A 27,506-nucleotide genomic window follows, 5' to 3' on the forward strand; every position below is an offset into this window, starting at 1 on the left:
GCTGCCCATTTGAAGCTGTATGTGAGAGCCCGCCACTCCTGCGTGAGCTGTTTCCAGCCGAGCCCTTTCTTCCAACTACAGCTCCTTGCAGATGAAATCATTTTCCGCCGCTGGCTTCTCAGACAAATCCTTTTCCACTTGGTGGGGTAGAGCAAACACAAGTTAACATTTCTCGGTAAAAGTTTGATGATTCAAAAAAATAGGCTGGGGTAGTCACTTCAGAGTTGAGAAAGCAGGACAGGTTGAGGGTTCACAGGGACCCGGTTTTGTTTTTTGTTTTTAATGGTCAAAAGCCTTGATTGGCCTGAAATCGGCGGTCATCTCTTCAGCTACTCAGCCTAAGAAGGGCAGGCATCCCTCTGGAAACTGAAGTGCTATGTCCTAGGACGTCCTAGGACGGAAGTTCTCTGCATGGATGTTACAAATACCACCCCAAGACTAAAGTGTGTCTACCTCTTGCCATTCACACAGACTTTCTTTCTTTCTTCTTCTTTTTTTTAATAATAGCCAATGACCTCAGAGGAATGTGGGGAACTGTCAGTAAAAGCCTCCCCAGCCCAGCGCCCTAGGTGTGAGGGGACAGACCGGTGGCAGACAGCAGAATCCCCTGTCACCCGCTGGGCTGCCCTGTGCCCCGGGCACCCTGGCTGATCCGCGTCTGACCTACTTGAGCGCCGGGGCTGCCACTCACAGTGAGCTGCCCCCCAAATTACACAGTGGCTTCGCCGCCGGGGCCAGGCTTGGACCACAAACTACATCCTTGGTGTCCCAGGAGCCCGATTTGAACCCCCAGTTTCCAGAGGCAAAAAATGCAAATGCGCTGGTCGTGGCTCACTCCTTCACATCACTAACCCCTTCCCGCCCAGCTCACAACGCGGCCTTTGCACAGTATTGAGTGCACGCTCCCTCCGACCTTAAAAACGGGGGCAGGGGCAGAGACACGATTTTCAGGAGAATAATTTCACAATTCTGAAAAAGCACCAGAGCTTCCGGGGGAGGTTTTGCAAGTGCCCGCGATGTGAACACGTGGGGAGATGCAGTCCCCCCAGCTGGTCCAGGTTCACCAAGGTGAGCCCTGGGAGTACCGTCTCCGGCTCGGCACGCCGATGGTTTCTAACGTTTTGTTTCTCCCGCCTCCCGCTTTTCATAGCGTGTGGGACACGTTATGGAAATTAGTACAGATAAAGGCATGTTACACATCCACACATGGATGTGCACGCATATAATCAGGGAATATCAGATACACAGCTTGTTTAGACAGGTTAGATAGACAGCAACACTTCTGTTTCTATGGATTTCATCAAGGAGGGCTGTTTTTATATGTGCATATACAGGGTTCTATTCCATGCACAGATGCAGTGAGGTTTACATATACTAACACACACAGGGATTTCCCCCCATGTCAGTGCACCCCCATCTGCCCTGGCAGAGACCCCAATTCCTCTAAAGGAGGCGAGCGCACGTCCAGCGGGAGAAGCAGCAGGTCTGAGCTGGGAACTGCCTCTGGCCAGGAAAGTCAGGCGTCCAGGCAGCCCTTTGTCCACAGAGACCCGACGGGGTTCCAGGGCTCCGTGTGCCACATCACCTCCCGCTCCCAGCGGCGCTCCGGGGAGGAATCGGTGGGATGGAGGTCGGGGCCCACCCCTTCCCTGCGGACTTGCTCTTCCCTGTCCTCATTTGCACCCTCCCGGGTCGCCGGCCCCAGCCCAGCCAGCCCAGCCCTCGCTGCCCCCGCCCCCGCCCCGCGAGTGGCGGCTGGGACGGGCGCCCCGCTCGGCCCCGCGCCGCGCTCGGCTCCCCGCGATCGCCCCCCGCTGGCGGCCCCGAGCCCGGCGCGCCGGGCCGTCGGCGCGGCTGGCGCTCGAGTTAATAAACAGTTAAGTTTGGAAGACTCAGCAGACACGTTGAGGGGGAGTTGCCGAGCCCAGGCAGCAAAAACATCCCGGCGCATTCCTCGGGAGCCCGGGCTGCCAGCATCTGATTACAACCATCTCGCGCCGGGAGCGGCGGGAGGCTCCGCGGCTATTTAAGCGCGGCCGCCGGTGCGCGGCGCGGCTGCCGGGAGGCTCGCGCGGGCCGGTCATGCTCGCTCCGCAGACGCGCTAGCCAGCCTGTGAGTAGCTCTCCACCCTCCTTCCCCGGGGCTCCATGTTTGCGACCTCCTTCCCTCCCTCTGCCTGTCCGCCGTGGGGTGCCGACGCGGGGCGGCGGGGCATCTCGGGGCTGAGCCGGGGGCTTGGGGGAGCGGCGGCTGCGCGGCCCGACACCCCAGGAATGCCTCCGTGGAAGGCGTCCACCTTCGGGCCGCGCTCCCGACGGCCGGCGGGTGACATCTCCCCAGCGCCTGCCTTTTGTGTGTGTGTGTGTGTCTGGGCTTGTGCGGGGCTCTGCGGGCAGCCCCGCTGGGACGCTGGGTGGCCGCTGACCGCCCCCGAGGCTGCGGGGTTCTGCCCTGTGACCAAGGCTGGGGCCGGGTCTGTGCCCAGGGAAGCCTTTACCTGGCGACTGACAACTTGCGGCATTGAAATGTGAACTTTGTCTTACACCCGCGTGAAGCCAGTCTCTGCCCAAGAAACTGAACAGACTTGTTTTAAAGCCACAAAGCCCAGAGCGGGGAAAGGGTGTTTGCCTGCTTGCTGCACGCCGGCTGGAAAGATGAAGTAAGAATTCTAGAAAAGGGGGGCGGCGGCGGGGGGGGGGCGGGGGGGGATGAATGGGTTAAAGTCTTGGAGCCCCAGTCAGCATAGCGGTTTCCTAGCATAGAGCTGACTCTGTTATTTGTGTCTGCCATCCTTTCTTCTTGACTTAATTCTGAGCCTGGAATTCAGGTCCCCGGTCGGTGTCAGCAGGGAGCTGTTGGGAGTCCAAAGGGGAATTTAACTGGATTAAAAACACTTAAAGAATCTGGATGGTATCTCCACCCCAGCCCCCCCCCCCCCCCTCCCCACCTTTTCCTCTTTCTCTTTAGTTTGTGTTTGGAAGGAAGAGAGGCGCTCTGTAAAATGAGCGGAGCAGAAATCAGCTTCCAGACACATGGAAAGACTTAAAAATTATGGAGGGGCGACTTCATGAATAGTAAATGTTGTTATTGCACTATAAAGTGACTTAATGAAAAAATTTCTGGCCCTAATCAGGCCAAGCAGGGGAGTGGGGGAGAAGTAAGAAGACAGAAGTTAACACAAACAGAAGGAATGGCTGAGGAAAGAAAGTTACACAAATGCCTTCGAGACATCTGATAAGGCTCTTGGAATGGCTTTGATGGGATTTATAATTGACCTCCCTGACAGGCTAGAACTCGGCTCCCCACACAGGAGCATCTACTCCCTGTTGGGGAGGGAGGATCTACCTGGGATGGGAGAGCCTTGCAGCCGCCAAAGGGCTTGTCTCCTCGCTCTGTGACAGCTCCATGCGCCGTCTCTTACCCCAGCGGCCAGACCTTGATTAGGGGCTCTTCTCTGGGCCTGGTGCCCACCCACCCCAGGCTCCGTCTCCCCCTCCCTCAAGGCAGATAAGCCCCAATGACACTGTAGGAAAGTTTATTGTCTTGAGAATTCCGGAGTATTTGGCATTGAGGTCTCCTTAATCTTCGGGGAAGGACCTTTTGGGTGAAGTGCTGGGCGTGTGGCAGTCAACAATCCGCACAACACAACACAGTGCGCACGGTGGACGGTCCAGGAACCAAAAGGGAGACCTAGTGGTGTTTCCCAATGTTTGGTTCTGGGACAGATGTCTTCTTCTAAATTCCTCGTCCGTTTTCTCCTAAAGCAGGTTGGGTTATTTTCCTGTTGTAGTTGAATAACTTAACTTCCCCCTTTCCTTCCCTCCGCCATCCCTGTCCCTTCTTAGATGACTTCCCCAGAAACCAGTTCTTCTTGACCTAGCCCCTCCCACATTTTAATGAGTGACCAGAACCGGCAGATGGCCCAGAACGTCTTCCAACTTTGAACCGCGACGCACGCGTCGTTGCCGTTCTCGTGATCTTAGACGCAGTTGGTCTTCACCTGAGGCCAGAAGGAGCCAAGGCAGCCGCAGCCCTTGCTAAAAGCCTTGCCTACTTAGTGGAAGACAATCCAGGGTCTGCATTTCCACTCAAGACGTTTTATAGTTTTAGATTCGACTCAAAGTCCAAATTCTTATGCATTAAGCTCATCCGTTGCCTTGCTCGAAAGGTTGAATGGATTTCAGTCACTTCGTTTGGGTTGAAGGGAATTGCTTTCCAAGACACTTGTTGGACTGAACGTGGGGCAGGGGCCTCTGGAAGCTGCTGGTCAGCTGGCTGGGGGTGAGATGTATTGGCCTGCTTGGCCGGGCCTCAGTTACTTGAAGAGGAAGAGAGCAGGACTTGCCGAGTGGCTCCTGGCCGGCAGGAGGCTTTGTGGAGTCATGGGCTCTTGGAGGCCCAGCAAGCATGGTACAGCTGCTCATTTCTAATTCTACCCTCAGGTGCTCTAAGCCTAAGCCCGCTACCACCAATAGTTTTCATCTGGAATAGTTTTGAAGGCTTCATGAGTTTCTCTTCCTCGGTGTCTCCTGACTTGAGGGTTTAATTAATGCTCTTGCCCTACCTGGTTTGGCTCAGTGGATAGAGCATCAGCCTGCAGACTGAAGGGTCCCAGGTTCGATTCCGGTTAAGGGCACATATCGGGTTGTGGGCTCAGTTCCAAGTAGGGGCCATGCGGGAGGCAGCCAATCAGTGCTTCTCTCTCATCATTGATGTTTCTATCTCTCCCTCTCCCCTCCTCTCTGAAACCAATAAGAATATATTTTAAAAAATAATTAACACTTTTCTTAAAGACAAAGCTAAGATGCCGAACTACTTGAGAAGGCTGCTGCAGGCTTACCTCTTGGGGTGTTAGTTGCCCTTGTGGCCCTCAGAACATTCCTCCCCCAGGAAAAAGGTCTGAAAGCGGACTGGCTGGGGAGGTTTCAGTAACTGACCTAACACATCAGGTTTCTACCCCACAAACAGAACCAGAATGAGAACTAGACTGGCGACACGAAACACCTGAGGGGCAGGATGTGGTCATTTAAAGTTCTCCCTGGTACTGCTGTGCAGTTCTGACGTTGCAGCCACTGACTTGGTCAGAATAGGCCCAAATCCCATTCAGATGAAATGGCATCAGGGAAACGTAACTCATGGGAACAGTTCCTGACTCGATTGATTGTGTGAATCAAAAGGGAGGCAGGGCATCAAGTCTCCTCCTCTTCAAAAAACATGCTAATTCTGATGAGGGATACAAACGGTGCTGAGTGTGCACAAAAGGCTAGCCCAGGCCAGTTTCTGCCTCCCGCCTAGCTCGATCGGGGAGCCGTTGGGAGTGTGGGTTATGGAATCCCATTGCCTCCCAAGGTCTTGGTTCAAATCCCAGTCACACCACTGCTGCTTACCTGCCCTTGGGTAAATTGCACCACCTCTCTGTACTTCAGCTTTCTTATCTGGAGGAAATAATCGTACCTACCCCTAGGTTTGTTGGGCAGACTTTATCTAACATGCTTAAAATATTTTATTCTATCTGACTTAGGAATGTATGTTTTCTTCTGTTTTTGCCCCTTGAACAACTGACTTGTGTTATCTTTGTGAGAACTGAAGACAGAATGGAGAATCTTTGTCATAATTGGACACCGCTTGTCTACCTGCAGGATGTGAATCATTCAAGCACTTACTGTTAACAAAGCCAGCATGTTGGCTGTGCTCACGCTAGAACAGACAGGGAGTTACTCTCTGTTCTCTACCTGGAAGCCTGCAGTGGAGTTTGGTCAAGCTGACCCCCTCTGGTCTCACCCCACTCAGGCTCCCGGTGAGAGCGGGCAGCCCTTCCCCCTGAAGTCAGCATTATAGCAAAAGGAAGTGGGAAGGGAGGGACCATCCGTGCTAAACTGAGTGACTAGGCTAGAAATAAAATATCTTCCGAGGCAGGCGGCCCTATACGATCACTGCCCACAGAGTTGGGCAGGTTGCCATGGTTATTCCCCTTCCCAAATCCTTCTCATACCTTGGAAGGAAGCCTGACACTCTAGGGCCATGGTCGGCAAACTGTGGCTCGCGAGCCACATGCGGCTCTTTGGCCCCTTGAGTGTGGCTCTTCCACAAAAATACCACGGCCTGGGCGAGTCTATTTTGAAGAAGTGGCGTTAGAAGAAGTTTAAGTTTAAAAAAATTGGCTCTCAAAAGGAATTTCAATCGTTGTCCTGTTGATATTTGGCTCTGTGGACTAATGAGTTTGCCGACCACTGCCTAGGGTAAGCAAAATCGGAACAAAATCTGAACAACTTCCTGGTCTAAAAATGGAAGTTATTTTTTTTTTTTTTATTAAGTGAGGTATAATCTTCTCTCTGCCCACCTCATCCCTTTCCTCATCTTTTAAACTTATTTGAACTCTACTACTTAATTGACTAACTCTTAACGGTTTGTTACATCATGAAGATAGCAAAGCATTAAGACTTATGAAACTTAAGGAACATAAAAGCTATTGCCTCAATATAGAAGCAATCTGGCAATTTTTCTCTCCCATAACGTATAACTCAGGGCAAGTAGCCTTTAACTGCCATACACTGGTAAGAATTCTCGGTGAATGGGGAAGGCCATTGTGTTCAGCTGCAGGGAAGTTGCCAGGAGGCAGAATGCATGAGGGTTGTTCCGTAGATGTTTTTAAGTAACCACAGAGTAAAGGGAGCAGGGAGTATAGGTAAGAGTCCTGGAAAATCTAGGTTTGAAACCCTGTACAACTTGGAAGAAGTTTGGGTGAGGTTTTCTCTGGCTAAAAACCTATCCTATTTCTCCCTAGCAATGTGATGTAAAGTATTACAATGAAATAGACTTAGATCTTTATGTGGCAGATGAACTGCTGCCGTAAGTTCTCATTTAACAATCAAATTAATTCAGTCTTCCACTTTGGACACTTGGCAGGCGTGGTGTGTATTTCACAGCTCCAGAGAACTCAGGGAAGGCAGTGGCTCTCAGAGTGTGGTCCCCAGACCAGCTACATCAGCATCACTTGGGAACTTGTTAAAAATGCAATTTCTTGGTTCCCATCCCAGAACCACTGAACCAAACTCTAGCACTAGGGTCCATCCAGCTGTATTTCAACAAGAGCAACACATGATGATAGAGTAACTTTCATAATTCAGTTGCTTTATAATTCTGTTGTTTAATGGAAAGTATAATGAAGTATCTGAATTCCTACAGTCATGGACATAATAAAGCAAAACATTTAAATAGAGCTCGGTTTAACTGAATCTTGGGAGCAGAAAGATGCAAAAGCACAGACCTTGAGAGTTTTTCCTGCTATCTCAACTATTGCTTTCTTGAACCTAGGGAAATTGATGTACTCCTTAGTTTTATATGATCACCTCCTTTTCAAATCTTTTCCCCTTCTCTGGGGTTTTTAAAGAGCATAATTAATCTCCATTTATTAGGAGACTGCCCCAGTTACTTCTTTAAAAAAAGATTCTAGTAAAGTAGACCATTACCCTTGAACCAGATGGTTTTCTCTAACCTATAAAATTTTTTATTTTGTTTTTCATGCCATGCTCAGAATGCAGATGAAGGCCTCTCCATAATGGTAAATGAATATACTGTACTTAGTTTTTATAGAGTTTTATGGTTTATGAAGTAATGTTCCATTCTCCCATTTGACTTTCACTTTAAATAACTTAAGATAGAAAAGATATCTCCAATTTTTAACTGTAGTAAGATTAGTAGATATCAGCTTGCCCAAGGTAGTATCTTTAAGTGGTAGAGCTGGAATTCAAGCATGAATGTGTATGATTTGAATCTTGGTGTTTACCTGGATATTTATTAAGTCCCTATTATGTAAAGTATGTACTAGGTTGGCAATGGAGGAACTTCCAGTGAGTAGAGATTGAGAAGAGAGTCTACATCCTGTGAAGCAAAGAATGTAAAACATAGGCCTGCCACTCCTTGGGCAAGCTTCTCAAGGTCTCTGACCCTTAGTTGCCTCACTCACCTTGCAAAATAGTCCTAGGAATGACTGATGTTAATCAGAGACTGATGCTTAGCAGAGATCATACTCTTAGACTGAAAAGTACAAGGACATGATGTAGAAGTAGAGAATTGGAAGTCTGGCTTTGAGAAGGCTTCATAGGTTAGGGGTTCAAAGCTTGGGTTCTGAACTACAAGTTATTGTGTTCACAGCCCAGGTTAGCCATTTAAGACAAGAGATATAACATCTGCGTTTTATTTTTTCCATTAGTATAAGGTGCTGCTGCTTCAGAAATGTACCTGCTCTAGAACTACAAGTCTGTATATAATAGCTAAGCTGATGTCAACACATGGTCTTGTTCTTGTTGTTTGTGAGCTTTAGGCAGGTTAAAATCTAGACGTGACCACGTTCAAGCTGAAAATTAGAAGACCGTCTCTCCTACATATCTTGAAACTATTACATGTAAGGGTCAAGCAGGAAAATGTGGCAATGGTTTATAAATCAGCACAGGCACCCAAATGTTAGCTCTAAAGGTACCACTTGAATCTCATGTGGGCAGGGCAGTTGAGTCCTCCTGAGGTCTAGAGTTAAACCACACCCAAATAACTGGAAAGTGAAGAGTAACTTCACTAAATGTGTCCATATTGGATGTAGCTGCCCCCCATTGTTCTAAGCATTTCACCCACGTGGCCTCGTTTATTTTTCATATTTTAAGTGTCCTATTAGGAGACCAAGACCTGTTATAATCTTCTGTAATGTGTAGTACTGATGCTAAAATGCTTTTTGCTACCATTTAGTGCAGCAGAAATAAGCCAAATATGTTTGAATCTATTTCTGAGGTCTGGAGTACTCATATGAAGAATGCTGAACCAGCTTGGCTTTGAGACACAATGTTAGTTGAGACAGGAAACGTATAATTGACCTCTAGATTAGAGGACCAGAAGTCAGAATGGTACACATAGTAAGTGCTCAAATATCTGTCCTTTAAAAAAAAGTCTCAGCTCTGTATTGGGGGAGAGGGGGTATTATTTTTTGTTTGGGGTTTTGTTTTTAACCTTTGCCTCTAAAAGTTAACATCTTAAATGCAACCCCATTTCTGAAGTGGAAAACAAATTTGTAACTGATAGAACAGGCTCTTCCATCCTTAGCTGGTTGATTATAAGATTTAATATTGATTTCTGCCTGAACCAAGGGGCAACTATAGCTGAGTCTTTTCAGAAACATACATGTGCTTGATTGAAATGGTATTTTATTCAGTGTACAAGCTGTCTTCTGAAGGACATCTTGATGCATAGATGCTTGCTCAACTGCCTGATAACTCGTTCTTTGGGATTTCTGATTTATGCAGTTGGCCTAAGGTTCTCAATGACTAAAAGGGGTTGTTATTGACAGTTGGATGAAAACATTTACCTAACACCTGCTGGTGGACACATAGAGGTCAACAATTGCTGCCTATGAAAAATTTTGAGAAAATGACAACTACTCAACTAGCATATGGTTGTATTATAATTAAGTGATACAGAGTAGGGTCCAGAGGAAAAAGCAAATATCAGTGTGATAATGGACTTGGCCTTTAAAGGAATAGTGGAGGTCATGCAGTCTAAGGAGAAGCACATAAGCAAATATGTGTCTGAAGAATTGGAAGTCTGGCTTTGAGGAGGTGACATAGGTTAGAGGTTAGAAGCTTGGGCTCTGAGCTACAAATGACTGTGTTCACAGCCAGTTTGGCCAGGAGTGACAGAGAGATAAGAGGTGGTATCATTTAGGAAGGAGACATGGATTGCACTGAGCCTTGGATGTCGGGCGAGAACTTAGATTTTTATTTGTTAAGCAGTAGCTCTCCTTGTTAAATCAGGAAGACAAAATGCTGACTCGGATCAATTCACCTGACTGTATTGGCAGGATGAGTTTGAGTGGAGAATCCTTAACAGTTGAAGAAAAACCTGTATTTCGTGAGAAGTCAGCAAAGTAGAGAAGAGTTTTGCCTAACTGAATATTAAGGATCAAATGGAAAATATGGTTTTACCCCTATTGTTATAAGTGCACTGCTCTTTACCAGACTGTGTGGGGCTTGGAAAAGTAGGACAAATGATTCCCTGACCTCAAAACTTCACTGAGTGGGGAAAAGACGTGGACATGAATCAGAGGGCAACACTAGATCATGGTAACTATAGGAAAATGGTAGGGCTGGTGAGAGTCAGAGAAGACTTCCCTAAAACAGCACACCTTGAGTGGACTTTGAATGACAGGTAGGAATTCAAATAGGTGAAGGCAGTAAGTATTACTGTTATTACAGGATAGGAAGGCAACATGAGAGAGCATGGTGTGTGTGTGTGTGTGTGTGTGTGTGTGTGTGTGTGTGTGTGTGTCTCCTATGAGGAAGAAATTAGCTTCCCCAGGGAACAAGTGGATATATATACTGTTATACTGTGCATTCTAATTATGAAGGGCTTTGAATCTCTGGTTGACAGTGAGTCTTGGAATTGAACATGGTGCCTGGTTAATGAGAGTCAGGAAGGCCAGGACGTCTGATAGGACATCACTGCAATAATTCAGCCATCAATGTAGTTCAGGTGCAGTTAGTGTTTCTTACCACTTGATTCTCATTGAACCTTTTGAGAAGAAGGAAGACTTTATCCCACAAAGATTCCCCCCCCCCCCACAAATATTTTCTTTACCTCAAGTGTTCTAAATATATCCAAATGTACTTATGCATGTGTCTAGGAAATATCAAAATAACACTGTAATATGAGTTGGCTAATTGTGAGGGACAAGATAGTATCGCTTGTTTGGAAGCAGGAACTTGGGGTGGCAATGAGGCAGGTCGGGGAGGAATGCTAGAATGGAGGAAAAAATGATGAGGAGAAAGGGAAGGTATGGAAACAAAGGGTAATTATGGAGAATAGAGGGTCAAATTTTTGCCAGTTTCAGTAGGCGTGAACAATCTAAGATAGAACCTTAGCTTCCAGCTAGGCTACAGACTGTACTGCTGTGGATCTTGTAGGTATATCCATATGCAAAATAACTTCTGTAGTTCATTTTTCGGGTAGTATATGGAGACACAAATGTTCTGTTTTCTATACAAGAACTTTGTAATAGAAACATTGGATGCAACCATATCCTGTTTTGGACTCTTTATACCTCCCACAGCCAACACTGGTTGAGGGCTTACTGATGAGGGGGATAATAAAGTCCTATCTCTCTTGAAAGGTCACATTAACCAAGAGTTACCTGACATTACCTTGCTAAATCTTTTGCAACTAGCTAGTGCTCCTTAGATAACCAAAGCCACAACAGGCCATGGGAGAGGGTGGCCAGTACACTTTCATAATATTGCTTCATTTCAATCTATGATTCAGGAGTTTGGCTTGATCTGAAAGTGACACGATTGTACTCTTAGAAAATCTGGCAATTCAAACTGCCAAAGGAGCCCTGACTGGGGAGCTCAGTTGGTTAGAGTGGTGTCCCGATACACCAAGGTTCTGGGTTCAATCCCCAGTCAGGGCACATATAAGAATCAACCAATGAATGCATAAATAAGTGTATCAACAAATCAAAATGCCGAAGAACACATTTGGTTCTAGAATATAAAGGTTTGCGTCATCTCTGAATTGCTTGCCCTCCTGCAGTGTGAAAATTGAATGCCAAATGAACATGGTGTTTCTTCTGATGTTTATGAAAACAGTGTTAATTCAAAATTTCGGATTTTAAGGTAACTTTGCAGGGAGCATCACGGGTATCTTTCATGACCTGCTGTACCATAAGATTCCTCCCTCCCACTGGCTCCGGCACACAGACACTCCTCCAGATTACATTATGGTTATAGGAGACTCCCAAACAGTAAATGTGCATATCCCCCTTGTAAGGAATGCTTCAAGTAAATGTCATAATTTTAAAACTGTCTGTTGAGGAGGCTAATTAAGCCCTTAAGACAAAATTTGCATCTTTCTGTGGTTGATATTAAGAAAGTAATTTATATAAAATTCCTTGAAGTATGAAGCACTAATCTTGCTCTTATGAATCATTATTAATGGCAATGAAGTGTTCTACCCTGATCAGAACCATTTTCTCTAAAGCACTTAGTTGTAACTATTCCTTGCTTGTTCCTTCTCCCCTGCCTGTACTATGAGCCCCTGAGAGCAAAGACCATGTCCATTTTGTCACTGTAGATCCAGCACAATACAGTGGTTGGCACACAGTAGGTGTTCAATAAACAATAACCAGGTAGCCAGGTGAATGTATGACTCATGCTACTCATTTGTAACCTTACTTGTACATTTTTATTATAGAGTAAGCAGAATGGGAAACTTGAGCTTGCCTTATCATCTGTTGTATAAGTAAAACAGTTATGAATCCTTTAAAAAAAAAACTTTAAGCTTATTTATAATGAGTAATATCCATATGTTCCTCTAGTTTATATCTGCTCAGGGCCTGAGAAAAGCAGACGAGCTGTTACTGAAATTCTCCAGATGGTGTGGTCTTTTCAAGTCCTTGGTTTAACTTCTACCAGTGGAGTATCCATCAGAGCGCATACGTCCATCTGTCCCGATGGTATAATCACTTGGCTAATAATAATAGTGGTGACTAGTTTTCAACCTGATATTTCATCCAAGGACAACTCCTTATTCTCCTTCTGTTTTTCCTATTTAAGAATATTCGCTAAACTGTTTACTAAAGAGCTAATAAAAATTGAGAAAATAGATGAAATCTTTGGCTCAACACTGGATAATGAAGGCTATCATTTTGACTTAACACAATCTCTGCCCAAGTGAAAGAAATGTGTTTTTTAAATTTTGCATGTGCAGCTGTATTGTAGATAAAGATGTGATGTCCATTAGGCTTCTTAAAATGCTTAAATTAGGTTGACAGCTCATTACTGTCTGCACAGACGCCAGTGGTTCCAAGAACACCAGTCTAGAAACCAGCAGTAGACCATGCCCTGATCAACTTTCAAAATCCTAGCATAAAAGACTTTTTCCAGCCCTGGCTGGGTGGCTCAGTTGGTTGGGGAGTTGTCCCATACATCAACAGGTTGTGGGTTCGATTTCTGGTAAGGGCTCCTAGGTTGGGGATTTGCTTGACGTCTATCTATCTATCTATCTATCTATCTATCTATCTATCTCTATCTATCTCTATCTCTCTGTCTCCTACCCCCCCTCCGCCCTCCCTTCCTCACTCTATAATTAATAAAAACATCTCCTTGGGTGAGGGTTTTAAAAAAAGAGAGAGGTTTTCCAAATCCTAGTTTTCATTTAATTCAAAATGTACTGTTCACTTTTTAATATACCAACAGCTTTTCTCAACAACTCTGGATAGGTAAGTACCAATTAATGATGTCTAAGAAGGTAGTAGAAAGCTTACTGTGGGCAGCATTCTGTATGCTTTCAGATATGTTTGCTGTGGAGACCCTCTTAGCCTTTGAATGTAATTTCATGTATCTGAACCTAGAGCATCTTCATGTGTTTATCTTTAGCCCAAGTTAGACTATAGATTTACCTCCATTTAAATATTGCTGACAAGTTACATATCTCTAAGGAATTTGATTTTTAAAGTACATAAAGGCACATGTCACTTTAACGTCACTGTTCTAACTGTGTGAGAAGCAGACATCTGTCTCTGACCCTGCTTCCATCCTTCTTAGTCATCATTTCTTGGTTCTGATCTTTCTGGTCTTTCAATAGTTATGTAGGGAAACATCTGTAAAATGGGGAAATGCTATATTTTTTTTTTTCAAGCAAGGAGCTATAATGCCATGATTATTTTTGTCAATAGCTGCCTTTTACAAAAGATGTTCCTTTAGGTGCTCATATTTCAAATATCAGTTCACTTATATCAAGTTTTTATCAAACTGATCTAATGGAAATTCTGTTTTTAGGATGGAATGGGCCTTAGAATGGCGGTTATGAGACGTAGTGGCCTTTAACTATTTTTAGAGCCACCTCTAGGACACTGTTTATTTGAAGTTTGAAGGTCACTGAGCATCATAGCTTGGCATGATGGGATAACCTTGACTCTGACATTTGAGATTTTTAGATCTTAACCTTTCCATTAAAAGGCTTTGTTTCCAAAAGAGTAGCCAAGTTTTTAAATGAAAGAAACCAGCAATGTTGAATCACTCTAAGTGGTAAATTGATGCAACCACCCTACTACAAAGCCATCTGACTCTTTGATGCCATGGCTCTGTACTGGGATTTGTCACCTCCCCGACCTCCACACCATTGCTCAAAACCTCAAAGTCTTCCCAGTACCATTTAGACAAAATATAGTTTTATAAACCACTCTAATCCCATTTGACCCACCCTTCAACCTTTTACCCTGATATTTACCCTAGCCAATCTGACATAAATATCCTTTAGGCATTGCTATCCGTTACTCCTTCCCAAATGTATTTTCTGGGTCATGCACATTTCACTTGTCTGAAGAACTACCTTAATTCTTTCTTTGGCATGTGTTGTTGTAACACAGAGAAGTTAAGAGCTTAGACCTATGTGGCTTTCATTGGCTGGTGAACTGTTCTTGAGCTTCCACTCCTGTCAAGTAGGGATGATAATACCTTCCCCATTGGGTCATTGAGAAAGTCTTGGCAGCACACCTGGTCTGTCATGAATATTCAATGCATTTAACTTTTAGAAATGTAGTATTCCTTCAGTGTTCCTAAGAAATCTGTTTAAGCCATTCCCAAACCCTGCCCTCCCAATTGACTTTGCTATCTTTTGAGCATTTACCACCTTCTGAAAGATTATAACCCATGTATGTGATTCTCCTGCTAAAGTGTAAACCCTCTAAGGAAATAGATCTTTATTTTGTTCTGGATGAGTGCCTGGCGCGTAGTAGGGATATAGGTTTATTACGTGAGCTAACTTGCTGTCAGGCTGATCACTGGCACTCAGGGGCAAATTTTGTTTCCAATCTCTAAAGTAATGGCTTTGAGCAGATTGATTACCAAACCCCAATGCTCTGAACAACAACAAAAAAAAGGCTATCAATACTTGAAGGTATTTTAAGTTTTCTAATAGCATGACTTCAGAGCGAAGTATAGGGTAGCCAATGACTTACTATTTGTGTAGTCACTTTGGCTAGGTAGTGTGAGATAAATTGCATACTCTTTAGAGTGAGAAGGGATGGCATTTGTTTTTCCTTTAAGGGAATTTCTTATATGGAGGTGCATGTGTAGAATGGCATTTAAGGTAGGGAACTCAACACTGGAGAGAATGACCCTGAGAAAGATACTTGATTCACATCCCACTTCTGATAATTAGCTCTAAAAGTAAAACTTTGATTAGGTTAGAAGAACTAAGAAAACTTGTTAGTGGTGTTTCTCCCACTAGTTTCCTTGGTGTAACTAATTATCCACTTCTATAGTTTGTGAAGAAGTACATTGCTAGCTAATAAAACATTACAACTATAGACACATTCTCAATTTCAAATGTTGCTACACTTGAAGGCTTCTGTGAAGTGTAGGAGGCCTTGATCATTACTTTGAGGATTTATCTTAACCTCCTTGTTTGCCATATTGAGTCTTTTTAATAAAGTTTGGATTATGAATTTAACAGTGGCTTTCAAAGAAGACTTGTCCTTGTACAGGGCTATAGAGTTCAGCTAAGTAAACAAATGATTGAATTGCATTCTCTGATGCTAAAAATGCCCACATAAGAAGACTAGAAAATAGCAGATGCCACAGTGGAGTGGATCTGTCTAAAGCTTCAAGGACCAACTCAAGTTACTTTTATTTAATGACCATAGTAGAGATCACAGGAGAGACTACAAATGGAGTCCTATCTAATCACTTATATCCATCCCATGTTTTCCTTTAGTATTTATGTGTCAATTAATTAGCAGGAACAGAATTTTGCCTCAGGTCATTAATGGTTCAGAGAACAGACAAGATTGCTTTGGAAGCTAGTATCTTGCTTCAATATTACATTTTTTATGACCCAAGGAAACTTCCTTTACAGTGAGTCATTGATATTGACGTTCCCATGTCGTCTAACCAGAAGCCTTTTTGTCGTTCAGTGTAAATGTGAATATCTCATAGTGGGCCAGGAGATCTCAGTTGAATGCCAACAAAGTGGCATACATGCACAACCATTTCTACCTGTTCATGTCATTCTAGAACAATAGACCCAGGTGACATCCCCGTGATTGTTCATCTTAAAAAGGTAATGAGACCTTCTAGGGATGGTATGCATTCAACAGGCCTGGGAAAAGAAAACCCTCATTCACCTGCTTATTCTGGAAAGTGTCCCCATGGTAAAGCAGATCTTTGACCAACCTCTTGCCCTAAAGCCAAACCTTGACCGTTAAGTAGTAATACCTGTGACTTTGAGTGCGGGGCAGGTTTATAAATAATAACTTAATGCAAAGGACACATACTGAACACAATTTCTAGCCAAAGCACTGAGAAATTAAAAAAAAAAAAAACAGAATATAATTCAGAGGTTTTTAGCACAACTATTAGACAATACAATAAGTGAGATTACCTTAAATCAAACTCATTTAACATGGGAGGAGTGGAGGATCACCCAGCTTTGGATTCACTCTAAAACTGTCTGCAGCTGGAGATGATTTTTGAATAACACATTTTAAAAGACATAGATATAGATCCAGTACACATCTTGATGGCCTACAAAACCAGAAAAACTAGATAGTGCTAGTATGTAAATTTATCATTCCAAATAAGTTAATCCCTTTGGGAAGCACAATTCCTTTGGCACCATATGAACTAATGACTTGTTTAATTAATGCATGTACTGCCTTTTAAAATATCCAAACTGACTTGTCTATCAGGCTAGCAGCATAACATTCATAAGAAACAGCATATTGTATGGAATATTACTTCATGTTAATATAAGTGTGAGACACTAATTACTTTTTCTATCTTGTAGAATAATATCTAGATTAAAACTGAAAAAAAATACGTTGGGTTTGAGGGGAAAAATAACATTGTTCTAAGCTCCTCAAAGTCATTGGTTACTGCTATCTCTGTAGCTCATTTATTTAATTTTTTATACAAATGGGTGGAGAGGAAATGAAATATTCAAGATATGAGCCTTTGAAAATGTTGTCTAATGACATAATCAGGACAATTTTCTTAGATATCCTATTTGTATGCAATGGGTACAAATTTTCTTTTCCCCTCCCACTGCCCTAGAAAGATTTTAAAGTTAGAAGAGATGACTTAAGAAAGCAGTTCAGTGGAATATATATGTTAGCAAATCTTTGAAGTTGCTCTTTAAATCCCAGAATAAACTTGTTGACATCTGTACAGATTAAGGTGGTACTTGAGGTCTTTCCTCCTGGTCTTTGATTATAAAAACAAGAAAGACAAGTGAGCTGTACCTTCATTTCCTAAGAACTCTGACCTTAGTTCTCTGAAACACCATCATCCATTTTAACTTTATTTGTAGAAGTCCCTTAAATGACTTGCTAAAGGGGGTATGGAAACTGACTTCCTGAAAGCTTCTGTAGATTAGTAGCGTTTTAATGTTGAGGATCACATAAGAGTGATATTCCCCTGAAAACTCTACTAGATACAAGGATCCCCAAATTATTCTTCCAAACTTGCTGATTGGATTGCTTTATGGTCTCTAAGGTCGATGTCTAGATGTGTGTAGAAGGGAGGATCAATTAATTATGACTTACATGATTCCAACAGGTATAATTTTGATTACATTAACTTGGGTTTATAGTTAAAATTCCTGCAACAAAGTCTGTCTCACACTTTATAAGCAAAAGTATGATATTAAGTGGTAGGGTTTTTTTATTGTAACTGGAACTGCCTGTGCTCATTTATCTCTGCAGTGAATGAACTGTACACAGATATTTCAGTACACCAGAATACTTTATTTCTCAAGGTAGTTGTTTCAATTGTGCGGCAATTAAAATCCCAAATCTGCTTCATTTACCAGGGGTTAATGTGTAGCTGTTGAGGATTTTTCCATCCCTCAGTTTAAAAATGCATTTATTGATTCCCATGTACTTACTTGGCCCAATACTATTTCCCAAAAGATGAGAGAATGATGAGCATTATGAAACTGGAGAATTCACATAGCTCAAGGATATGTACATTTCTGCCACTTTGTCCATCCCATACTCACTCTGCAGCAACTGAAGAATATTTGTGCAACTGTATTCACAATTTCAAAACAGGTAGGCTTGATATTTTAGGAATTTTTTGGAACCTGTGATCTTAAATGTTTAAGACTCAGGTAGTATGAATACATCACCTTAAGAAGCAAGAAAACAAGTTGGCAGAATTACCTTTCTCCCTGTATACCAGCACCTGAAATTGTGTAGGGATTTCTGATCTGTTAATCTGTCTAATTTGTCCAGCAACCAAGAAGTAAGTAAATGTGCCTATATTCTTATTTCTTCTAGAATAACTCCTCTGGCCTTTTAGATAATATTCTGGAAACTTCCTAACCTTTGGCATGCTAGAACACTGTTATTAGGAGGGGAGAGGGTTGATTTTCAGGTTGCTGGTTCTCTGTAAACCTGAAATTCAACAAATAAGTAGAATATCCCTTTGGGTTTTTAAATGACTCCTTTTTCTTTTGTCTTGAGAGCAGCCTGCTCTTCTCTAAGGGTAATGAGCTAAATCATGAAGAATCATTCTAAAAATGAATATATATCAAGCACACAAGATACTAGTAAACAGCAATGCTTTAAAAAACCATTATTCTTAATGGGGTTAGTTAGTAGGAGGGCCAACATTCTTCTTGGAGATGAAGCCTAAATGCCCTGTTGGCAGTGGATATCTTGCCCAACTAGAATAGATCATGGCAGATGGGGAACTGTGAGCCAATGGCAAATTTCTCATGGAAGGTTAATGCCAAATCTAAGGATAGATTGAACAGTAACACAAAGGGCATATTCTACTGCAAAGGCTACCTAGAATCCAGAGACAATATTTTAGAATCAGATAACTTGAGCTGATCTTGAGTAGAGTCTACACAGCTTTTGTCATATATACAGAAATGTAACAAAAATAATTTCCCGTGTCTATAGCCAATTACTATATACACCTCAGTTTGACTACTCTGTGCTGATGTTACAAGGCAGCTGCACTCTTCTTTCTTTAAACTCTTTGAAATGCAGCATGCATCTGAAACATGAGTTGCAAACAGGTACAGAAACACTCAAGCAATGGCCTGGAGAAATATATAAATGTAGAGCTCTGCCTGAAAGGGAAGCCACATTGGGATTTGATGAATTAAAGAACAAGCCAGATGAATTAAAGAGCAAGCCAAATATCAAGCCGTGATTCTTGCACTGGCTTTTGGAAGAGGACAAATTTAAGATTACCTGCCTGCTTATAAAGTGGCCTGATGTGGTTATATCATAAAATAATTCTATTGGTGTTTAAAGCTTAATGTTTCAAATGCAGATGCTTCTAAATAACATGCTTTTTAAACTCTTTTAACATCCACATAGATCTTCAAGATGACTATTGTAATGGTGCTTGAGTCAAGGGAAACCTGTTTAGCAGGTTTATGTGCATAAGCATCATAGGTGATGTCACAGAGAGACACAAATGGATGAACTATTTCTCCTGTTGTCCACGTGCTAGATAATACTGCACAGCCGTATCAACTGCATCCGGGATCATTTCACTTGGGAGTGAGAAAGCACAACTGGATGTTGTGTGTTCTAAGAAACAAACTCCTTAGACCCATTTATATGAATTATTTAAGATCTAGCTTAGAACCAGGTAGAGGATTTAGTTTTGGTAAATTATCTCTTCTAACTGAGAAATGATAGACATGAAAACAGTGAGATATTTGCATGTCAATTTGGGTAAGAATACGTAGATATGAGGGAGGATTATTACAAAGAGTATGAATTGTGTCAATGTATTTACCTAGGAATCAATGGGTACACTGATGGTTATTTTCCCTCACCTTGACTTCTTAGCTGTTTTACTATCTTTTCTGCAAGTATCAAGCATAGTATCCACTGTACATTTAGATGCCGAATTCAAAAAAATCATGTGTTTACTGTACCAGTTTCATCATGCTTCTCCTCAAATCACTGGCCCAAAGGCCTTGCAATAGAACATTTCTAGAGACTCCATGGTAGTAGTAGCATTTTAGAAAACATTTAAAACCCTAAAATTGTTTATGTAAATTTCTCATTCTTTAGAACTCTCTTCCCTTGGATTTAGGATGAGAGGGAAGCAGAATGAAATAGAGTGTTCTATGCCATCTAATTGTACAAAATACAGCTCTTCTAAATTCAACCTTTAATTTCCAGGTGCTCAAGCCAGTTATCTATGAACACTGTAGCTTTTTTAAATCTTTCCTTTTTCATACTCTTTTGGTATACTTCCTGGTCACTGTCATTTCATAACTAGACATACCAAACCATGTGAGGGCCCCCCCTGTCCTTGTCACTGTAGCATGGGGTATCCCCAGCCCATGGCGGCAACCCAGTGTAGACTGGTGTGCTACCACTAAAACAGGATGATGTTGTCCACTGAAGCATGTGCTCTGATGACTGAAACAGCCACTGTGTCACTGGTCCTGCAGTGGGGTCTTGAAGGGGAGAATGTTTAGCAGAGTCCTGCCATGGCCCTACAGGCCCTCTTGTCACACAGCTCTTTCAGTGTGCTCATATATACCACCCACCAGCCACTTGAGACCTGTCTAAGTGCCAAGGTATCTTCTGGGTGAGGTGGGAACCCTGGCATCTGAGCCTAGGATTTTAGTCTAGACATTTTACCTTCTACCCATTCTCTAACCATAAGGACTTTCTCCTCTCCTGCACCCCTCACCCTGTGTTGGACCATTTAGTCCATTGTCCATTACCCATAAATGGCTCAGCTTGCTATACAAACTTATCCACCAGATTGCCTAAAGCCCAAGGTATATGGGTAAGGGTAGCTTTTTTCAAATCCTTCCTACCCCCCTAAAGCCACATTATCCTTTCTCCCAAAGCAGTGGACTCCTAATAGCCTTTCCTCGGAATTAGTGAGAATCACTCATGGCTTCTTCCACAGATAACTCAATATCTATCTAATAGAAAGAGGACTCACCGATGAATATGACCTTGAGCTCAAGGATGTAGTCATTACGTTGCTGATCTCTTTTCCACATGACACGTACAAAAGAGACAATAATAGATAAGAAAGCAAATATTTTATCATTAGGAGGATCAGGAACCAATAACCCCCAGATGCAGAGCTCTGGTGATTCTGGTGATACTATACACTAGATTAGAAATCCCCCATTCCCTTTTCCATGTCAAGTTATGCCCACTTTATTGTCCTGCCCAACTCACTTGAGATACACAGAGCACATGTACCAGAGCCTGGTGATCCATGTCCAGATAGTCCCTGGTGTCAGGGGAACCATGTCAGAGCATAGCTCAAATGATCCAGTGCCAGCACTGTAAAGCAATGATGGAAACCTCCAAAACTTCAAGGTCACTTCCTTCCTTTTGTTGAAGTGACTTAAAAGACAAAGTGGAATTTCAGTTTTCCTGTTCTGTTTTATCTATGCTGGAAGAGGTCACACTCAAGAACTGAGGTGGAATAACTGATTGATTGTAGTATTAAAGTTGAGATGGGTAGGCTCTCTAATTTTAGTTAATCCAACCACAAGCCTCATGTGTCCACCTTCACAAAAATTCCACATGGTCAAAGGACCTCAGGGATATTCCAACACTGCTCCTTTTTATAGTCTGAATAAGTGTAAGGAGGATTCTAGATTCAATCCCCTCTGCATGCCTTTGTTCATACAAGTATATTATCTGTGCCCCACTTTTCCAAGATACTGGAGTAAACTCTCATTATGAATTTATATTTTCTACTACTTCTAACCCTAGAGTTAAGTGTTCCAAGTTATCATTGTATTGAAATAACTGAGTGATACCATTACAGAGTTCATCATAAACTTAATACGTCAGTTCAACTTGTGAACTGTGTTTAGACATTTCTAGTGAATTGGTTGCTAAGCCCAGTCTAGAGAATGGACTTGCATTTGAATTGCATTAAGCTCATTTTTAAAGCTTAAAGTCTCCCAAACACTCTTTATTGTTATGACTATTCTTTAGGCCTACGAGAGCTATTCTTAATAAAAACTTATTTTAAAAACAAAATGGGTGGCGGTGAGTACAAAATTAGGAGAGGTCATAATGACTCAAGAATAAGAACTTATGCCAACATAAGAACTCAAACTTCCTACCATGCTTTAAAAAAACCAAACAAACAAACCCTAAAAGGCCAAGCACTGAATAGTAGAGAATGTACTGAAATAAATTTGAATTCTTTGATCTGCGAGTTGCGTCTCAAACCTAGCCAAATACTTTCTTCCCCGCAGCCAAATCAACATTAATGAGCCATTTTGACCAAGTAGGACTCCAGCGACCTAGGCAAGAAAGAATTCAGCAACGATGTATAATTAGACCCATAAAATCCTTTTTCTGTTTTGGTTCAGAAAACATCTGTGAAATTCCATTTCAAACTATTCTGCTAAGCTATTTTCTTGTTCTTTGCTTGGTATATCTACTAAATGGCAGTCCAGTCTCTATATATAATGAGCTTTGTACAGCCTTCTTAAAATATAGTTTTTAAAAAACTGACACACATAATCTCTAGGAATTAAACAGTAGAGTCTCATATTAAGACCTAGATTTCTCTTGGTACCAACTCTATCCACAATCAGTTATGTAACCATTAAACAAATTATACACTCTTTCTTGTCCTCAGTTTCTAACCCTTATAATGAAAGGGTGTGACCAAATTATTCCCCGGGTTTCTTCCAGCTCAATAGTCTAACCCAGTGGTCTGCAAACCGCAGCAGCAAACCACGGCTCGCGAGCCACATGTGGCTCTTTGGCCCCTTGAGTGTGGTTCTTCCACAAAATACCATAGCCTGGGCGAGTCTATTTTGAAGAAGTGGCATTAGAAGAAGTTTAAGTTTAAAAAATTTGGCTCTCAAAAGAAATTTCAGTCATTGTACTGTTGATATTTGGCTCTGTTGACTAATGAGTTTGCTGACCATTGGTCTAACCCACTCGCTATTTCTTTTAATGGGACAAAGGATTGTGGAAGTAAACCATTGGACCTCACACTTGTCAATACATTGGAATCATCTGGGACTCTTTACAATATACTGATGCCTGAGTCCCTTCTCCAGAGAGTCTGCTTTAATCGCTTTGCGTGTGGCATGGGCATTGACAGTTTAAGAGCTCTCCAGTAAAATTTCCCCAAGTGATCTGAGTTAGACCTTTAAAACTGAAAGTAGTAATGATGTAGGCTTAGGGTTGACTCAGGATCCATTAGAACAGACATCTCTGGATTACGTACACTAGATTTTTGTCCCCACAGTCCTGTTTCCATCAGAACCTGCGCTCTGTAGGCTCAGAAGCCAGAGTTGAACAGAAGGTGACTCCAATATAGGCAAACCCTCTCACTTTTTCACCTGGGCCTTACTAATTAGAGCACTATATTCCTCCATGTTTCTATTTACTAGCTGTTTATTTATTGGTCCCAGTTGTTCTGCAACTGTTTAAATGCTTGCTGTGGAAAGCAATGTTGGATGCAATATAAGATTGCACAACACATAGTATCTATGAAGCCTAACTTTGATTTAATCGCAGCTGCCATTTGTTAAGCAAGGCACTGAGGTCTCTGCATAAGTTCTTATTGATTTCTCATAACAATTCTGCAAACTATATTCCCATTTTACAGGTGAAGAAATAAATATGAGTTAAGTTGTCTTAGCCACAGAGCTAAATGACGGTGAAGTTATTTAAGCTTCCCAAGCCTGAACTTTTAGCTGCTGTGCAATCTCACCTCTGCTCACAATGAACTGTAGAGGGAACTCGTAAATCTGGTCAGACTTGGTTCCAAAGATAGGGAACAACTTCTTGGTTCAGGGCTCTTTGTGTCCGCTCAGTCCCGTAGCATCCCTTCCAAGGGTTAAAAGCAATGATACGTGCTCTCTGTTAAATGCCTAACTTGTGTATACCTCCTTGACTCATGTTTTGTTACTGAGGCCCCTACAGCTGTGTCAGCATTTGCAAGCAAATCTTTTAAGGACTCCTTTTTGGTGTGCATTTGCGTAGTCTCACCTCCCCAATTCAAGAGGCTGCACAAATCTTCCTGTCTGCTCAGCGTGGTTTTTGCAGGGTAGAGTAAGCCTTCCTAAAAGCATAGGCATCTAAACAGCTAAGGGAGAAAGGGGTTACATCAAGTTTCAGAAACAGCCTAACTTCACTGTCTCATTTCTGGCAACCTTCCTTATTCTCAAAAGGCTGCTTTGAAAATAGTGGTGAAGGCTGTTCGCTGCCCTCTTGGACCCTGAGATCTGCCTTGGAGGTTAATATTTCACATGCCCTAATGCAGTACCTCAGCTGAGACAGGCATAAAGTTCTAAAGGACAAGGAAACACATTCTGTGACCAGTACAAAGTACTGGATGCTCTTGGTAAAGATGTTTATGTTGCTTTGTTCTTTACTCTCCTTAACTCCCCTGTGTCTGTATATGTGGCTCTTCCTGAAAAATTTACTGGTATCTTAAAGTCAATAGGATTATGACTTTGAAAGCAGCTTATAAAATACAGGTTAAAATCAGTGAGCTTAAAAAAAAAATAAAGAGTAGCAGCATATATAGTAGAAACAGGGACATAGATCATGTTCAGTTTTGAGCTCAGAGACTTATTAGCAAATAATCTTGTGTTACCGAGTCCATTTCCCATCAGTAGGGATATCTTTTCCATCATTAGGGATATATTCATAAAGCAGAGACACATTCTATTTCATGGAGCTGTCAGGATAAATGTTTTAAGTGCTTGGTAGGTTGGGTTGTTTGTCTCATTCCCCTTAACATTAAAAATAGATTCTCTACCATTTGTGGAACGGGCCTACCATTAAATAAGTCTTTAACTCAAGTTACTCCCTTTACCACTGTTTTGAGTCTGACTAAGCAATTTCTTCTCTGCTCTGTATAATTAGGGCTAGAAGGTCGACTGGGCGGAAGGTGGTACATTGGTGTCAGGATATTGCTTTAGAATCCTGGAATGATTCATTAGTATCATTGCTGATACCAATATATCCCTACTGATGGAAAAGATAAGCAAGAATAAGAAAGTGCCAGCCAAGTTTGCCTCTACACAAATGTGTTCTTATGCCGAGCATTCCAGGGTTCTAAATACTGGAAGTCTTGCATGCATAACTTTAAGGACTAAACAAACTATAGCAGATTAGCAGATTTATTTTTTTATTTTTTTATTTTTTAGTGCAAAGGACATAGTTGTCTTAAGATGACTCACGCAGTGTTCTGGTTTACATTTCTCAGAGCCTTCTCAGAAAAGATGTTGCAAGCTCCAAAATCTCTCCTAGTCATCTGATTCTTATGCCATGGAAAGGGGAAGTCTTCACATTCTTTCAGGGAGGTTTGTAAAGTCCAAAATCCAAGTTAGATATCTTTTCTCAAATGGAAGCAAATTTTATTGACTTAGCAAAGTTTCATTTACAAATTTGTTCTACATTAGGCCTTAAGAAGGAGTCAAGAATATACAATAACTCTAGATCCTCATTTGGTTCCAGGTGTATTTTCTTATTTCTCTGCTCAAGCTTCTAATGCAGGAAACAGCCTGTCCCTAAAAACTAGAACCATTTAGGTTTAGATGGGGAGCTGTTCAGGTAACGCTTTGCATATGTGTTGAGCTTGAACTTGTGACCCCTACCTTATGCTAACATTCATTGTGTATGTCTCCTGATTAATGTTGTGCTCGTGGTCAGAAGGGTCCCACAGAACCTAATGAATGAGAAGACTATAGGTTCTAGTTGTCCTATACCCACTTATTCCCCCTTATATAAGATCTTTGACCTTCCTGGAGCTTAAAACAGACCCAATAACTCAATGCAATCTAGACTTATTTTTTAAAGCTATGCCTTAGATTAGAAAGTGTTAGAACTGGACATATCTTTTGGCAGCCACAACAGGTGTATAACAGCATCTCTGTAGCTATTATGAGATTTCTCAGATGAGATTCTTCACTGTCACATCTGAGGAACCCTGGCTTGGGGCCAGACAGCCTGGGCTAGGCCCAGGTTCTAGTATTTGCATCTGTGTAAGTTATGACCTCTGTGCCTTGGCTTTCTCTCAGGAAAAGTGAAATCACACTGCATCCTAATACTCAGGGTTATTGTAAATTTTGGAGTTAATACGGGTAAAAGGCTTATAGTGTTTGGCCCCCAAAGATATCTTAAGTGAAAAAAGCTTTGGCCCAGCCAACATGGCTCAGTGGTTGAGCATAGACCTGTGAACCAGGAGGTCACGGTTCGATTCCCAGTCAGGGCACATACCCAGATTGGGGGCTCAATCCCCAGTGTGGGGCCTGCAGGAGGCAGCCAATTAGTGGTTCTCTCTCATCATTGATGTTTCTATCTCTCCCTTTCTCTCTGAAATCAAGTATATAAATTTAAAAAAAAGAAAGAAAAGAGCTTTGAACCCTCTACTCTGTAAGACATCCACGTGCACAGACTTCTCTATGGCTCCCTACAATCCAGGTGTGTTTGAGCAAAACTAACAACTAAATCTCCAAATGAAATAATTCAGATAACATTAACCATACATAGATTTATGTATTTATCTATACATTTGCTTTCAAAGACTATTAAGACTACAAGGACTATTTAAAAACTTATGGGGAGCCCTAGCTGGTTTGCTCAGTGGATAGAGCATTGGCCTGTGGACCAAAGGGTTCCGGTTTGATTCTGGTCAAGGGCATGTACCTTGGTTGCAGGCTCCTACCTGTCCCAGGTCTTGGTCAGGGCATGTGCAGGAGGCAACCAGTTGATGTGCTCTCACATCAATATTTCTCTCTGTCTTTCTCTCTCTCTGAAAACCAATGGAAAAATATCCTCGGGTGAGGATTTAAAAGATAAAGTAATAAAATAAAATAAAATAAAAACTCATGGGGGAGAGATTAAGTACTGACCTTCAGGAGAACATGTTGACATTCATGAAGCAAGTAAGTGGCAGATGAAGCTTATTGAGCAAAAACTTGAAACTTATTGTTTATCCTTTAAGTATCTAACAAACAGTACATATTCCCGTGTGATGGACTTGATTCTTGAATTAAAAAGCTCAAATAAATGGTTGCTGTAGGCATGGAATTGAGAGGGCTTTTGGGGGTGCACCAGCCCATTGGTGGTCTTAACAGGATTACAGACTGTGAGGAGCTTTTCTTTGTCTTTGGTCTTCAGTCCAGGTAGAAAGTTAACCTGTCTCTAGCTCTCTCAGCTGCTGTGTAGAAACTTTGACTCTTGGGGGGTGAAAGAACCTTTTGAAACATTAGTTTACTTCCATTAGTGCTTACAATGACTCTGCATTTTTCTGTTTTACCTACTGTGATACATGGGGGAGCTTTATGAGAGCATATACCACAACCATGTTGAGGATAGTAACACTAAATAATAGCATAAAAGTATTCACATGCATTGAATTAATTACACAAAAGACACCCCATAAATTAATCCTCTCCCTGATATGTGTAAGAGTTAATGTCAAAAGTGGGTGTCATTTAAAGTATAGTGCTTATAGACAGCACTGGA

At 42.2% G+C, this 27,506-nt stretch overlaps 1 protein-coding gene across 4 annotated transcripts in view; it reads left to right on the forward strand.

Annotated features, from left to right (window-relative positions):
- The first annotated feature begins 1,982 nt into the window (after positions 1-1,982).
- The window catches only part of DAB2 (DAB adaptor protein 2), a 45,648-nt gene continuing 20,124 nt past the window's right edge, over positions 1,983-27,506 (forward strand). Inside the window, exons 1-2 of one of the 4 annotated variants that reach the window (XM_054715308.1) lie at positions 1,983-2,113; positions 7,536-7,562. In XM_054715308.1, the coding sequence (XP_054571283.1) occupies positions 7,560-7,562 (3 nt within the window). In that variant the 5' untranslated portion in view covers positions 1,983-2,113; positions 7,536-7,559. Of the gene's footprint in view, positions 2,114-2,623; positions 2,661-3,846; positions 4,412-7,535; positions 7,563-27,506 lie in introns of those variants that run through there. The other 3 variants (XM_054715307.1, XM_054715309.1, XM_054715310.1) reach the window with 3 other exon arrangements.

Source organism: Eptesicus fuscus, chromosome 4, assembly GCF_027574615.1.
Source record: "Eptesicus fuscus isolate TK198812 chromosome 4, DD_ASM_mEF_20220401, whole genome shotgun sequence".
Lineage (NCBI taxonomy): Eukaryota > Metazoa > Chordata > Mammalia > Chiroptera > Vespertilionidae > Eptesicus > Eptesicus fuscus.